The sequence below is a fragment of the Berghia stephanieae genome, chromosome 7, assembly GCF_034508935.2.
Source record: "Berghia stephanieae isolate SIO BIC M18660-M18661 chromosome 7, UCSD_Bste_1.3, whole genome shotgun sequence".
In the NCBI taxonomy this organism is placed as follows: domain Eukaryota; kingdom Metazoa; phylum Mollusca; class Gastropoda; order Nudibranchia; family Aeolidiidae; genus Berghia; species Berghia stephanieae.
In genome coordinates, this window is record NC_088366.1 from 43,822,295 (window position 1) to 43,839,540 (window position 17,246).

The window sequence follows — 17,246 nt, forward strand, 5'->3', positions numbered from 1 at the left end:
TCGATTTTAGGTTCAGAAGAGGTTTTTCTCTCACCCATTTGTTCATTCAGCAAAGATTGTTTACCAAAGAGCTGCATCTAGTCACGTGATCTCCGTTATTACTACAATACTTTACCTTGAGTTTTTTTTTATATAGCACAATATCCACTAAATGTGTTCAAAGCGCTTTACAAGGGGTACCTGACCAACAGCAACACTTAACATGTAGAACGAGATAAGACGCCTGTTAGGCGATATTACAATTTTGTTCTGATAGAGACAACACTGTTAACGGCCAGGTACTCATTTTAAACCTGAGTACGGTGAGAGAATGTGAGTAAAGAGCCTTTTTCGAGGCTCGAATCTAGGACCTTCCGATCCGAAAGCGAGTGTCATATCACAAGGCCACATACAATTTATTGGCGTACAACCTCTCGAGGAACGTAGATTTTGAAAGAGCGATACGGGGTTGGTTTGTTTTTGACGTAGAGTCCTTTCCAATAGATTAGCATACTATCCCAAGGATAGAAGACAATTTGTTACCTTCTATATAACGCTTAAAAAAAAAAAGAAATATTCTGGTTTGACGAGTTTGACCTTTTTAAGTATCCTGTCTAGAGGAGAACCTTTTATTGGTAATAAATCCTTTTTACTCCACAGTTAACATGCAAAAGTAAAAAGGACTATCTACCATTTTCAGTGTCCTGCATCGGGTCAAGTATTGAATTGGTAAAGTCCTTACTCTACACTTCACTAGCAAAAGCGAAACTTTATAAGGCACATGGTTCTTCAATTTGATTTGACTCAAGATTGACACAAATAGTAACAGGTATCTGGGTGGGGTTCCTGACCTCCTTTAGTGGGCAGGGAGGCACTTACCAACTTACTGTGTCCTCTATCTCCCTATAGCTGTTTTCCAACATGCTTTTTGTCTTTGTCTTGGAATGAGACTATGTACTTGGTTTTGTCTTGGCCGTGGCCGGATACCCGAGTTGGGAGGGAAACAGTCAAATGTATAGTTAGAGTTTTGGGAGATAATTTTTTTGCCTTGTAATTGTAAATCATCTCTCTGTTATTCACTGTATTCATTTTACATATATAATTAATTGATTTGTAAACATTTGAGTGTGTTCGTCTTTTAGTAAGGGCAGGTGTTTGTGTCAGGATGAGACATTTAGGTGATTTTAAACTAAATACACTGATGGTGGTTTTTTCTTGGATCTCTTCCCTATTTGAATCAATTCTCCTTTGCCTTACTTTTTCTTGGGTGCTTTAATTGTAATTCTAGAACTTGTTACTATCCCATTTTCTACCTTTTTACTGGCGCTGATATAACCTAAATGTGTTGCATAAGCCGTAAAACCTTTAAAAATAAGAACAAAACAGTAGCAGATAGTGGCGATAGAAAAGGAGCAAGTACAGTAAACCTATACATTAAGACAACAAAGGCAATCGAGCGTCAAAACACAGTGCATTTTATTTTCTAACAATCAATACAGTACTTAAAGACAGAAGTTTTGGGGTTATTTTTAAAAGATTGAAAAAGCCATTGAGATACTTTAAGCCGTACACGCGTCAAAAACTGATTTATTTGAAAGAAATAAAGTGAGACATTAAAAAATAAAAATAAAAGACAAAACAAAAACAGCGACCAAAGCAATGCAAACACACACACACACACACACACACACACACACATACACATACACACACAACCCAACAAAACAAAGCAAATCAAATTAAATAACGTCCATATTTGTGTAATAGAGAGATGGATAAATATATATGGATAAGAAGACAGATAGATATTATAAATAGAAAGATAGATGGATAGATAGACGGGTTGAAAGATAAAATAGACAGATAGATATGTAGTGAGATAGATAGACAGGCAGACAGACAGATAGATAGATAGATAGATAGATAGATAGATCAGATATAGTATAGCTAGATCGTCAAAATAGCTAAAATAAGTCGAAACGGTTCTTGATCGCATTCTTTACTACATAGATACATGTTAGTCTAAACTTCATTATAACACAAAGTACAGTAATTTTATTTGTTAATTCTGACGCGGTAAACATTTTTGGACAAAAGGTTGCCCACAGTAGGACTCTGGCGTGTAATGGAAATGAGTAGGGGCGAATATTCTAACTGCCAAAAAATAAACGTAATCAAAGAAATAACAGGACAGAAGGTCGATTTCATGACAAGAAAGTTCCACCCCACGATACATCATGTTTTCCTGGGGATTGTTTAAAATATCATCACAAAAATCCGTAGTTAGGTTGTTTTCGTACATGTCGTTAGTATCTTGTTTATTTTCTGTCCGGAGTAATTCATTATCGTATGATAATTCAATAGATCTTCGTTTACTTGAAGTTGTAAAACTCTTTTTAAGATAAAGCTTTTTCTTCAGGAGTTCTACCATTGTTTTTATGACTTTCCTGTGGACAAAGGATGCGCGCTTTTGTAGTTTCGTCGGATCTTTACCAGTTGTCATGACTGGATCCATCTCTCGGCGTATGATCGTTTCAAAATCGTCAAGCAGGCTATCCACCGTTTGAATTACCAGTTCTTTTCTTGGGTCAGCGTCGCTGGCATTTACGTATCTGGCAACACAGGCCTTCCACATGTTTCCTTTGAATGCGTAGTCACAGATTTTTCGATCAATTCCATATTCTGATCCCTGTTGAAAGAAAAGGGAAAATAAAATATAGATTGAAAGACTAAAAAAACAAAGTAAAATGACGTCCTTTGCGGGGGCACAGACGATAGATGAGCATGCAAGTTTGTTATCTGCTCTATGTTGTTTATGTTATAATTTAATTTTTATATAAATTGACGCTATGTGGTCTAGCGGTATGACACCATACATATAGAATGACTAGAGAGCCAACGAAGAGGAGTTTCCCGTGGGTCAATCAGCTGCTATTACAGTGTCATACCGGAAGTGGCTCTTTTCGTTTGATGAATAGGAAGATCGCGCTATCAATACACTCTTCTTGCCTGATGATTAATTAAGCGAGGCGATATCTTTCGCTATTTCCCCTCGCCTCGAATAAAAATTAATCGACTTTTTCAACAGATAATTTCTCACGGAGTTATTGATTTATATTTACAAAGCCATCATTCTTCATACATGTTGTGTTTATAAATGCATTAAAATGGAAATGGCTCCACGCATGATGGAAGTCATCGTATTTTAACAAACGAAAAGAAGACCACGCCCACGTTGTTTAGAGTCCTTTCCTTTACGTTCATGTATGACATTCCCCTTCGAGGTCCTGGGTTCGAGGCCCGCTCTGAGCGGTGCATAGTTTAATCCTAGAAAAGGGATTTTTTACTCACAAATATAAAATGAGTACCTGACCGTTAACAGTGTTGTCTCTGTCGGTAACAATTTGTAATATCACTAAACAAGTTTCATGTCTTGTCCTACACATTAAGTGTTGCTGTTGGCTTGGGACCCCTTGTATAGCACATTTAGTAGATATTACGCTATATAAAAAGCTCACGTTTTGTTAATTTACATTTACTGACAGATTTAAAGACTGGACCATAGTGTCCCTCAATGGAACCGGGATTTCAATTCTTGAGTCTTCAGAATATCTCGGAACCTCTCTATCAACAGCCATTTGGCAGTTAAAGAACTGCTGGTTAATTATTTGCAATAGATCTGCATCATTCCATCCTAACTAAGGATTTAAAAGAATTGGTTATCATCGTTTCATATCAGTTATGTAACTGAAATAAACCTGTGTTCCCTGAGGCTCACGTCCCATCAGTAGAAACAAGAAACCTAGATAAAGATAGAACTAGTCTTTATAGAAAATCAAACAAACAAAGAAATAAAAAAGAAACAAAAAAAAAAAAAAAAAAGAAACAAAAACAACCCCCCCCCCAAAAAAAAACAACAAAAACAAAAAACAAACACTTGAAAATGTGGTTTTAAAAATATTTTCTTTAAACTCTAAGTTAAGAGGACTGGCTGGACAACATATTATTGCTGATAACTCCTTGGTGTCTTTCTGCTTCTATTTTCTTCCAAATGTCGGCACAAATAATTGAACCGGATATCCCAGATCCGAATTTTCTAAACGCATTATTTTATTGGGTGTCTGTATCCTCGTCCAGCGGATGTTTTTATGAGTGACAAAATGGAACAAAAGTGTGATTAAAAAAAACAAAAACAAACAAAACAAAAAATCACCCAACCCCCGCCCCCCCCCCAAAAAAAAAAACCAACAAAAAATAAAACAACAACAACAACAAAAACAAAACTGGTTCCAATCTCATTGGAAGTGTAAAACCACTCTTCCGGTGGACTGAATAGGCTACATATCTTGTGTAATTGATTTTCTAGTTTCAGAGTGATGGTATCTTATTTTCTAATCTTAACATATGCTTGTCGTCAATAATGATCATATCCTCGCTATTTTACGTCCGAAAATCCTAAGAATTTGTCAACACATCCTGCTACTAAAATAGTTAAAATAGTCCTCCGTAGGACTGGTTACATATACACTTCCAATGAGCTTAAAACCGGAAGAGTAGAAGGTGTGACGTCACGACTTTTCTTCTCTATTTTTTACGGTTTGCCACATGGAGCCGAGCCGCCGTTTTGAAATAACGTCTTCCAATATTCACTTATGATGTTGCTCTTTTGATGAAAAGGGTTAGATCTACAATTTTGCGTACTCTAAAACAAAACAACACGTTTTCAACAATTTTGTCCAGAAGACTCGTTCATCAAATATCGACTCGATTAAAACGACCTTCATCTTTAAAAAAAAAATCAAAAAAATAATAATAATAATAAATAATAATAATAATAATAATAATAATAATAATAATAATAATAATAATAATAATAATAATAATAATAATAATAATAATAAATAAAATAAAATAAAGTAAAACAAACAAACACACTCAAACCTGGGATTTCCTCTTTTTTCTCTTGAAGCCCCAGATTTGATCGTTTTTGTCAAGATGAGAGTCATTTTAATCGATCGATATTTTTCTGGCCAAAATGTAAAAAAAAATGTGTTTCTTTTCACTCAAAACAAATGTAATTCAAAACATAAAAGAAATTGGTTCTGCGCTAAAGAGAAAATGAGAAATTACAACTACTGCGTTAAAGATACAATGTAAAATTACAACTACTGCGTTAAGGATAAAATGAGAAATTACAACTACTGCGTTAAGGATAAAATGAGAAATTACAACTACTGCGTTAAGGATAAAATGAGAATTTACAACTACTGCGTTAAGGATAAAATGACAGAAATTACATCTACTGCGTTAAAGATGAAATGACAGAAATTACTGCTGCGTTAGGATAAAATGAGAGAAATTACAACTACAGTACCACGTTAATGATAAAATAAGAGAAATTATAACTACTGCGTTAGGATAAAATGAGATAAATTACAACTACAGTACCACGTTAATGATAAAATAAGAGAAATTACAACTCCTGTACTGCGTTAAGGATAAAATGAGAGAAATTGCAACTACTGCGTTAAGGATGAAATGACAGAAATTAAACCTGCATTAAGGATAAAATGAGAGAAACAATAACTACTGCGTTAAGGTAATATGGGAGAAATTACAACTACTGCATTTAGGGTAGAATGAGAGAAATTGCAAGTAGGATAAAATTACAGAAAGTACAACTGCTGTGATAAGGATAGAGAGATTAAGGTCTTTCGCTTCCTAATCATCCGATCGGGACGCCTCGGCTGCCCCTCTAATCATCTGTGACATTTCCTTCAGCAGTTCACCGGACAACATGGCTGACACCTGTTGACATTGAGCTTCGGCTCAGTGGATAGTCTTATGTTTCCATTTATTCACTGTGTGGAATCTTTAATTTTTACCTGATGTGGACTAATCTTAATATTGGAACTTTTAACTTAAGATCTATTAAAAGTAACATTCGAAAGGAACAACTGTGTCAAGATTTAGAAAGTTATAAATTCGATGTGTTGTGTTTACAAGAGACGAAGATCCAAGATGGCGTCGACCAAACAATAAATGGTCACAGACTGCTGTGCTTTGCTTCCAGTTCAGCTCACTATGGTGGTGGATTTCTCATAAATAAAAACTGCAGGGATTTGACTGGTGACGAATGGAATGTTTCGGACAGAATATGTGTTCTTGAGCTTAAGTGTAAGATCAATTCAAGGAACCAGAATAACAATAACAAAGACGATCACGGTAAGAAGACGTTCATTATCTCAATCGTAAATGTTTACGCACCAACAAGTCAACGCGCAAAACAATACCCAGAGGAAACTGATAAATTTTACAAAGACCTAGACGATACACTGAACAAAATAGGAAACAAATCAATATTAATAATTGCTGGAGATTTTAATGCCAAAGTAGGAAAACGTCTCGACAGTGACACACTATGTTTAGGATCATACTCAAAAGGAAAACGTAACGATAACGGAGAAAAATTAGTCCAGTTCTGTGAACAGAGAAAACTTTTCATAACAAACAGTGCTTTCAACCACCCATCAAGACACCAGACAACATGGGTAGGACAAAGGAAAGACCCAACCCAAGACAAAATGATAACAATACACAACCAAATAGACTATATCATATGTCGACACCGCCATAAACACTACTCAACCAACTCGCGATCATACGGTGGTACACTGCTAACATCCGATCACAAACTTGTAAAAACGAATTTCAACATAAATGTGTACAGACAACGAAGACAGAAAGGTAAAACGGCAGTCAAAATAAACACGGCAAAAATAGTAAATGAGCGAGAATGTCGCATTCATTACCAATATGAACTTAACTCAAGTCTATGGAAAATAAAGCAAAACAGCAATCCAAACAATGAATGGAAAGAGACGCAAGCGGCAATGAAATATGCGGGGGAAGAAAGTGCAGGCTCTATTAATACAACTAAGAACAAACCAAATCGAACGCCTAACATCGCTATTAACGATCTATCGCGGCAACAAAAAGAACTTAGGATTAGGATACAAAACACGAAAGACTCGGAAGAAATAATGAACCTGAAAACGGAACGAAACAAAATACTGCATTCAATTCGATCACTTACAATAAAACACAGAAACGAGGAATTAGACAAAAAAGTGGAAGACATAGAAAAGTCCAAAAATAACGCATCGTCTATGTTCAAAGCGACGAAATCTCTGAACCGAAAACCATTCGAGAACCCAAAACTACAGGATAAATTTGGCAAACAGACAACAAATCCCAACGATATCCTTGACATTGTAACTGACCACTTCCAGCAGAAATTTCACAAACAAGTCTCACACATATCGCCCTTCTCAGGAAACCCTAGAGACCTAAACAACCGCATCACAACAACTGAAGTTAGAAATAGCATAAAGTGCCTAAACAATAACAGATCACCAGGCGAAGATGAAATTCCCGCTGAATTGCTGAAATGCGGTACCCTCTCCCTGGATCTGAGCATTGCAAACATAATGAACAAAACATTCTCAACACACAAAGACTGGGACATAAACAGCGGTGTCCTAATTACAATACAAAAACCAGGAAAAACGAAAGGACCCGTAAACAACCTGCACCCAATAACATTACTGAATACCATAAGAAAAACACTGTCAACTATTGTCCTCAACAGAATTAGACCGAAAATAGAAAAATATCACATAGCCAAAGCGGGTTTCGCCAAGACCGAAGCACATCGGACGTTGTATGGACACATAAAGGGTTGGCAGCAAAGGCACTCAAAGAAAACATATCCATAACAATAACCGGAATCGATATGTCCGCAGCCTTTGATACGATCGACAGAGGAAAACTTTTGGACATATGAACAGACATAGTAGACGAAGACGAGCTCCGAATAATCCGATTTCTCCTCAGCAACACAAAGATACAAACAAGGATATACGGGGCCACAAAACAGACGCAGTTCGAAAGTAACATCGGGACCCCCCAAGGAGATAGTCTGAGCCCGATTCTGTTCACAATATACGCTCTGAAAGAAGTTCAAAAGTCATTCCAAAACCAACGACTCATATTGAGAATGCAATCCCTAGAGAAATCGCCTATGCAGATGATGTCGATTTTATTGGATCAACACCAGCAAATATAGACATCATACAAAATACCCTCATGAAATATAACCTCCAAGTCAATTCCAATAAAACCGAATTTACAACAATATCGAGAAACAAAAAGGAATGGAAAAGAACAAAGAAAGTCGGCTCACTAATTGGAGACACCGAGGTTGTACAAAGAAGAAAACAGCTGTCAAACACCGCACTCAGTAAACTCACCAATGTATGGATTAGAGGTGACAAAATAAAGAGAAAAACCAAACTGAAACTGTACCGTGCTCTTGTAAAACCGGTACTTCTGTATAACTGCGGCACTTGGGCGTTGACAAAATCCGAAGAAGAACATCTGGATGCCTTCCATCGCACACAGCTAAGAAGGGTACTGGACATCAAATACCCAAAAAAGATCTCAAATGAATCACTCTATAAGATCACAAAAGAAAGACCAATCTCCCTTGACATTTTACAACAACGATGGCAACTTTTCGGTCACATACTACGCAGGGACAAAAACATACCAGCTAACCAAGCCAAGTCGGGATACTTCCAAAAACACGGGAACCTTTTCAGAGGAAGACCGATCACAACACTCCCTGTGATCCTAAACAAAAACCTCACAACACTTGGACAAAGCATTAGTCTCATAACGGCAGGGGACCTTGAAAATCTGAGAACCCTAGCAGAGGACCGGCAACATTGGAGACACCTCACACAGGAAATACTGGAAACAGCCAAGGCGACCCGATCTTTCGGTCGAGACGCGAAAGGCATCTAAGTCAAGTAAGTCAGTTCACCGTCTTTTGCTGCTGATGCTAATTTCATAAGGTCTTCCTTTGATTTTAATTATTTGCTATTTAGAAGGCGTTTTAGGTCTCTATTGAGGATAGTGTGAATTGACGTGGGTGGTCTACCGTATTATTACTCGTGTCCAGATGGGGTGAAAAAAGTATTCATGGCTTTATTAGCTGGTATATTTTCATCTCTTCTGAGTATATGCCCTAAAAGCCGCCATCTTGCCTCCAGGATTGGAATGGATGTCTTTCATTTTATTTTTCATTCAGTGTTTTATTGCTTATTTTTGTGGGGTGTCGTATATTCAGAAGTCTTTTCAGTTGTTTTCTATGGAATCTGTCTAGTCTTTGCTCTTCGGTTCCAGTCAGTGCCCATGTTCCGCAGTTGTATATAAGCACGGATTTTACAAGGGTTGTTTATAATTTGATTTTAGTGTTTATTTCTATTTTATCTTTTTTAATCCATATGTGTAATAATTCATTTAGTGCTACCGTCAAGAAACTTTTTCTTTTTTCTACGTCTTCCTTTCTCCTATTAGTCATCCTACCATTTTCGTGGTTCTCCATTCATCTCTCTTCCTTGACAGTAATGTTAAATCTGTTTTGTCCATATTAACCTACAGTTGGTGGTTTTGTAAGGCTCTTTGGATGTCATTTACACTGACTTGTTTGAGGCCAATAAAGTCAATGTCTGCATATACAATTTCCATGGGGAGTTCGTTTTCAAAACGTAATTGGGTCGAAGGTACAAAGTTGCGCACATCTTTTAAAGCATTTTCTGGGTAAATGATAAATAGAACAGGGCTTAGGCTGTCTCCTTGTGGTGTACCGATATTGCCAAGGAATGATTTATTCTCTGGGGCACCGATTATTTTGATCGTTATCCCGGTTTCACTTATAAGGAATCTGATTAATCTAACTTCATCTTCCATAACTATTCCTTCACAATATTTAACAAGGATTGGCGATTGATAGTATCGAAAGCGACAGACATATCTATTCCAGTTATAACTACTTCTATTTTTTCCGACAGGGTTTTGGCAGCAAGCAACAACATCGGCAGTACTTCTCTCTGTCCGGAATCCACTTTGACTGTGTGACAAAATATTTCAACAATCTGTCTAATTCTGTTCAGTGTGATCAGAGAGAGCGATGTTCTAAAGGTATTAAGCATAATAATTGGTCTCAAATTCATTGGAGACCCTTTTGGCTTTCCTGGCTTTTGTATTGATATCAGCTCCCTTTATTAATATCCAGGTTCTGGTGATGTTCGAACGTCTGATTGAAAATGTTCGCTATATGTTCATCTAATAAGGCGGTCCATATTTTAGAAGTTTCGCACATACTCCATCTTCTCCCAGTGCTCTGTTGTTATTTAGACTTTTAAAAGCATTTCTCATTTCTCTTGGTGTAATAGGTGTAAATCGGGGTCGGGGATCTCCCTCAAATGAGCTGAAGTGTGGCATTTTGTTGTTTTGGAATTTTGATTTATAATATTCAGATAGAACATTCGAAACGTCATTGTGGTTAATAATTAATTTGCCTGAGTCGTCCTCTATCTATGAGTTTTCAAATGGTCTTTGATTTATTAGTCTCACGGCTTTGTACATTGCTTGATCGTTGTTTCATTTACTAATATTATCAACTTTTTTGTCCAACTCTTCATTTCTAATTTCGATTACTCGATGTCTTATGCAATATTTTGTTTCGTTCATATTTTAGTTTCTGTCTTTCTCCTTCCTTTTTTGAGCTGTGTATTCTTATTCGCAAATCTTTTTGTTGGTTAGATAATTGAGCTATGATGGTGTCATACGTACGGCCTTGTCGTTTGGTTGTATTTGTACCGGCGCTTTGAATTGCATATTTATTATTGCATTTCCTACACGTGACCATGCTTCGTTTGGTGTGTTGTTGTTCGTTAAATTGTCTAGTTCAGTATTAAGTTGTCGCTGGTATTGTTTACGGCATCGTGATTTGTTGATAATATTTGTAACATTTATTTTTGGTTCATGAATTGTTGTGCTGAGTTTTCTTGATTGTTTGTGCCGTTCAATAACAAAGTTTGTTTTAACTAGCCTATGATCTGTTGTTATAAATGTGCCAGCGTATGAATTTGCATTTGTTATGATTTTGTGTGTGTCTGTGTCTGCACAGTATAAAGTCAATTTGGTTGTAAATGTTGATAACTGCTCCTGTTTCTTTATTTTTTCTCTGTCCTACCCACGTCGTTTGGTGTCTAGAAGCGTGATTAAATGCGCCGTTTGTGACAAAGAACTGTTTATCTTCGCAAAAATCCACCAGTCTTTCTCCGTTATAATTTCGTTTACCCTTCGAATAAGACCCAATGTTTTATTTCCTAGATTATGAATAGTTTCGTTGAGATTTCTGTAATTTTTTAAAATTTCTTCAGGGTATTCTTCTGCTTTTCCAGTCGTTGATGCGTAAACAACATGGCTGACACCTGTTGACACTGAGCCTCCGGTCAGTGAATTGTCTTTTGCCTCACTTATGCTTAAATGTAAGAACACTTGTAAGTAAGGTTAGAATTTATCAATTTGCCGAGGATGTGTCAAATTATAAATTAGATATTACTTGTTTACAAGAAACCAAACTAGAAAATGGCGTCGATTGAACTGAGGGCACCGGTCGTCTTATTTGTATTCCTTCTAACTGTCGATTCTACGGATGTGGCTTCTTTATCAATGAAAAATGGAAGCATTCAATCAATAAGTGTTGGAAGGTATCTGACGGTATTTGTGTGTTACAACTACAAGGGGACTGATCACATAACCCACACAACAAACACCAATATAAAAACAAACAAAGGACCATTTCCGTCATCAATGTGTTGAGGATAAAATAAGAGAAATCAGAAATACTGCGTTAAGGATAAAATGAGAGAAATTACAACTATTGTACTGCGGTGAGGATAAAATGAGAGAAAATGCACTACCGCGTTAAGGATGAAATGACAGAAATTAATGCTGCATTAAGGATAAAATGAGAGAAATTGCAACTACTGCGTTAAGGATAAAATGAGAGAAATTAGAACTACTGCGTTAAGGATGAAATGACAGAAACTACTCGTACTTCTGCGTTAAGGATAAAATGAGAGAAATTGCTAATGGTTTAATGATAAAATGAGAGAAATTACTTGTAGGTCAAGGGATGCAATGATTGTACTTACACAACTGTAGCAAATGTCATGTCTATAACAGGAATTGGTGAAAAGTTCTTTGAAGAAGAAAGGCAAGCCGAAGGGAATGCTACATCCGTCCACGTCGTATCGGTGACATAGGTTATCGATTTCGGACTCCTCAGGCTCAGATTCCTGCAGTTGCTGCTCCAGTTTCTTCATCTCTCGATGTTTTAATGGACTCTCCACCAACTCGTTATATTTCCTTGCGAATAAAATTTGTTCTTCATTGTTCCGAACAATTTGGTTTTCCATATTGCGACTTGCCTGTGAGATAAAGACAGGAGGGTGGGTGGTGTTGCGGTTACTCTGAACTTTCATAACTTTTTTCTTATCAAATTCAACATAGTGTTTGCTGGTCTGGTTTCTTCTTTTTTGAGCCATTATTTTATTTTTATGAAGCTTTAAATAGAGCTGCCTCCGTCGTTCTTTGCGTTTTGAAGCGAGATCAGAGATACGAGTTTTGTTTGACTTCTGAGTCATCCTACTTCTATGCTTTAGGCCTAGATCGACATCGTTTTTGATATCAGCATCTGTAATGAATTCTTTGTTGTCCTTTTCATTCGTTATATCATTGTCTGTAACTAGCTCGTTATTCCGTTCATGTTTGAGCCCAAGATCTATATCATTCGTTATATCATTGTCTGTAACTAACCCTTTATCCTGTTTAGGGTTCAGGCCAAGATCTATATCATTCGTTATATCATTGTCTGTAACTAACCCTTTATCCTGTTTAGGTTTCAGGCCAAGATCTATATCATTCTTTATATCTTTGTCTGTAACTAACCCTTTATCCTGTTTAGGTTTCAGGCCAAGATCTATATCATTCTTTATATCTTTGTCTGAAACTAACCCTTTATCCTGTTTAGGTTTCAGGCCAAGATCTATATCATTCTTTATATCTTTGTCTGTAACTAACCCTTTATCCTGTTTAGGTTTCAGGCCAAGATCTATATCATGCTTTATATCTTTGTCTGTAACTAATCCTTTATCCTGTTTAGGTTTCAGGCCAAGATCTATATCATGCTTTATATCTTTGTCTGTAACTAACCCTTTATCCTGTTTAGGGTTCAGGCCAAGATCTATATCATGCTTTATATCTTTGTCTGTAACTAACCCTTTATCCTGTTTAGGTTTCAGGCCAAGATCTATATCATTCTTTATATCTTTGTCTGAAACTAACCCTTTATCCTGTTTAGGTTTCAGGCCAAGATCTATATCATTCTTTATATCTTTGTCTGCAACTAACCCTTTATCCTGTTTAGGTTTCAGGCCAAGATCTATATCATGCTTTATATCTTTGTCTGTAACTAATCCTTTATCCTGTTTAGGTTTCAGGCCAAGATCTATATCATGCTTTATATCTTTGTCTGTAACTAACCCTTTATCCTGTTTAGGGTTCAGGCCAAGATCTATATCATGGTTTATATCTTTGTCTGTAACTAACCCTTTATCCTGTTTAGGTTTCAGGCCAAGATCTATATCATGCTTTATATCTTTGTCTGTAACTAACCCTTTATCCTGTTTAGGTTTCAGGACAAGATCTGTATCATTCTTTATATCTTTGTCTGTAACTAACCCTTTATCCTGTTTAGGTTTCAGGCCAAGATCTATATCATTCTTTATATCTTTGTCTGTAACTAACCCTTTATCCTGTTTAGGTTTCAGGCCAAGATCTGTATCATTCTTTATATCTTTGTCTGTAACTAACCCTTTATCCTGTTTAGGTTTCAGGCCAAGATCTATATCATTCTTTATATCTTTGTCTGTAACTAACCCTTTATCCTGTTTAGGTTTCAGGCCAAGATCTATATCATTCTTTATATCTTTGTCTGTAACTAACCCTTTATCCTGTTTAGGTTTCAGGCCAAGATCTTTATCATTCTTTATATCTTTGTCTGTAACTAACCCTTTATCCTGTTTAGGTTTCAGGCCAAGATCTATATCATTCTTTATATCTTTGTCTGTAACTAACCCTTTATCCTGTTTAGGTTTCAGGCCAAGATCTATATCATTCTTTATATCTTTGTCTGTAACTAACCCTTTATCCTGTTTAGGTTTCAGGCCAAGATCTATATCATGCTTTATATCTTTGTCTGTAACTAGCTCATTTTCCTTTTCATGTTGGAGCCCAAGATCTACAGCTTTCTTTAAATCCTCATCTGATTCGATCTTTAATCTCCGACTTGGATTCAAACTTTGATCGATCTCTTGAGCGTTCTGGCCCGCAATTAAGCTGACCATTAATATAGCACAGATGAGAACGAGATTGCCACTCGTCCATACAGACATGTTTCTCTTTCGTTCTTTGCTAATCACAAATTATATTCCTGTAAAGATCTTGATGGATATCCAATCTGTAAAAGAAGTACAATGAGAAATAAAATGAAATTTAAATTTCATATATATATATATATATATATATATATATATATATATATATATATATATATATTATATATTGTATTTCACGATACTTATATTTTGCATACTTGTGATAAGAAAAGGTAGCCTATTCTTTTGAATCATCCCAGAAACCTTTTTCTTATTATATGGTTAGATTATCAGAAACCTGAGCATTTTTATAGAGGACTAACCGCTAAACGTATTTAAAGCGCTTTAAAGATTTGAAAAAAAATGTGTCTAAAACGGTGCCAGACAAAGCAGAGAGAAAATAACAAGAAAAAAAAATCCATCCCAAAAAATTAGGATGATTTTAACAATACAAGACGACCTTGGCGGTGACCTTGACCTGTTGGATATTTATTTAAATTGCTAATAATTTGTCACCTTTTCGGTCAATTTTAAAAATAGAAGTAATTTTGCATTTAATTTGACTAAATCGTTCATTCTGTATAATACAAAATTATTTTTGAGGATTTTAAAAAATGACCTCTTCGTGACATTTGTGACGTAATTTCTCAAAATGCTCAATTTGCAGCTATATTTAGAAAGCTATTCTAGAGATGTTCAACTTTGATAAAATGAAAAAAATTAATACATGGCGGACACTTTTTTGGGTTTTTGTTAAATTGATGATTTGGCAACTAGACAATGAGACATCAATCGAAGTATGAAGAAAATGTTTTCTGGCCGAATAGAAAAGCGTGTTATACCAGAGAACGGGACATTTTGTTGTAACTTCTTAATTTTATGTATTTTTAGATAATCAACTATCTACTGCTTTGTCTTTCTTAGATCCTTTTTTAAATCCCCTTTTTGCCTATACAGCAATGGAACATTGGTGAGAAATATGCTCCCCATTTAAATTTAAGGATTGAAATTAACGTCACTCAGCTTTTTGTTTTTGTTTTAGCCAGCCATTTTTATGAGTAGTTCTCACTAAATTTTATCAATCAAATTATAAACGTTTGGTTACACATAAGTATTGTGTGTGGGTTCGTTATATCCAACTGGCGGATGTTGTGATTATTCTAAACAAGTGCATAGAATCAATAGTGATGCTTTTGACAGAATAAATGTGATCCATCGCCCCAAAACAGCCTAATATCAGAATGACTTAGATGCTAAAATGACTTTTTAGTCAAGAATATGACATTTTAGGTTACGTATATGTTTTATTGAGGACAGCTTTAATGGAAAAAAATATTATTTGATTATGCTAACTCATTAGTAGAGTGACAAAATGTTGTGATAATAACTCACATTACTCCTAAACGGTAGGCCCGATCGATGCGTCTGCTTAGTGTGTACTAAAAGGTAGCTATGGGTTAGAACCGACGTGTACTTATTTGCAGGTCTGATAACCCAAACTGATATAAGCTCAATGTTGTAATGGAAATACTTTGAAACCAACACAAAACAATCTCCATTACTACAATATTAAGCCAAGTACACAATTGTATCGGTTATCAGACCTGCTACTATGTGCACGTTGATTAGAACCACCAGATTAACGCGAAAGGAAAGGCAGGTGTATCAATGCTCTAAATACTAACTACACAGTGTGTAGACTTATCACTGTGTCATCAGATATGGATGGTTGTACACGGTTAGACACTCCGGAGTATGCGCTTGGCTAAGAAGCTCACACCATTGCCATCCGGAAGTATAACGGACCAACACACAAACTCTGTGTAACCATGAACTTTTATAATCTGGTTAATAATACAATTTAGTGAGAATAACTCATAAACGCGGATGGCAAAAAACAATAACAAAGACCTGAGTGACGTCAACTTCATTTTATCTATATTTGGATGGTGTAGATAGAATGAAGTTGACGTCACTCAGTGCTTTGTTATTGCCTTTTGCCATCCACGTTTATGAGTAACTCTCACTATACTGTATTAACCAGACTATAAACGTTTATGGTTACACATAGTTTTGTGTATTGATCCGCTATACTTCCGGATGGCAATAATGTGAGCTTCTTAGCCAAGCGCATACTATCTATAAACAGGAATAATTGTACAATTATACGAGTACATTACTAAAATACTAGATTCCAAGATTTGTCTTCAACACCGATGATGTATCGTATATTTCCCTGTCGTCAGTCAGGTTTTGTAGTAATGTACTTTTTAAACTGTTTTTTGTTGTTGTTGTTGTTGTTGGCGGAAGAAGGGTTTTGAGCCCGAAACGTTACGTATTTCGTATTTTGTCCTTTTTTATGCTGTTATATTTATTTTTGTTTATTACTTTTTACATTACAGCAGCTTAGTAAAATTAAAATAAAATTCCCTTTATTCATCCCATAGGGGAAATGTGTCTCTAGGGAAGACTGGAATAACCCAGGCGTCAGCCACAGTGCAGCGCCGCAAATTGAGCTGGGGCGAGGTGACTTGCTCAAGGCCACACAGGGCATCGGCGGGTGATCGAATTCGGTACTTTTCGGATACGAAGCAAAGACGTACCGCTGAGCCAAAATTACACTGTAATACCATAACATTATTCCACGCATCTTAACTCGATTATTCAGAATTTGGTCGACATGTATTTTAAGAAACTTATCTGTGGTCAAAAACAATGAATATCGCCCTTGTCTGGAAACCCGAAAAGCGTCTGTGAATCTTTTCCCCTGTGTGTGTTTTGTGTGCGACATGTGGTCCAGTTGTATGACTCTCGACTTCGGACCGGATTGTTCAGTGTTCAAGTCCCGCTCTGAGCGGTGCTTATTAGAGTCCTTGGACAAAGCTCTTTACTCACATTCTCTCACCATACTAA

The 17,246-nt window shown here is 36.2% G+C and overlaps 1 protein-coding gene across 2 annotated transcripts in view; it reads right to left on the minus strand.

Moving 5' to 3' along the window:
- Window positions 1-1,433: 1,433 nt before the first annotated feature.
- LOC144977314 (uncharacterized) overlaps window positions 1,434-17,246 on the minus strand; it is a 20,115-nt gene continuing 4,302 nt past the window's right edge. The window contains exons 1-3 of one of the 2 annotated variants that reach the window (XM_078922386.1): window positions 15,726-16,047; window positions 12,051-14,416; window positions 1,434-2,668 (exon numbers count right to left, since the gene is read on the minus strand). In XM_078922386.1, coding sequence (XP_078778512.1) covers window positions 2,042-2,668; window positions 12,051-14,351 — 2,928 coding nt within the window. In that variant the 5' untranslated portion in view covers window positions 14,352-14,416; window positions 15,726-16,047 and the 3' untranslated portion in view covers window positions 1,434-2,041. Of the gene's footprint in view, window positions 2,669-12,050; window positions 14,417-15,725; window positions 16,048-17,246 lie in introns of those variants that run through there. The other variant, XM_078922385.1, reaches the window with a different exon arrangement.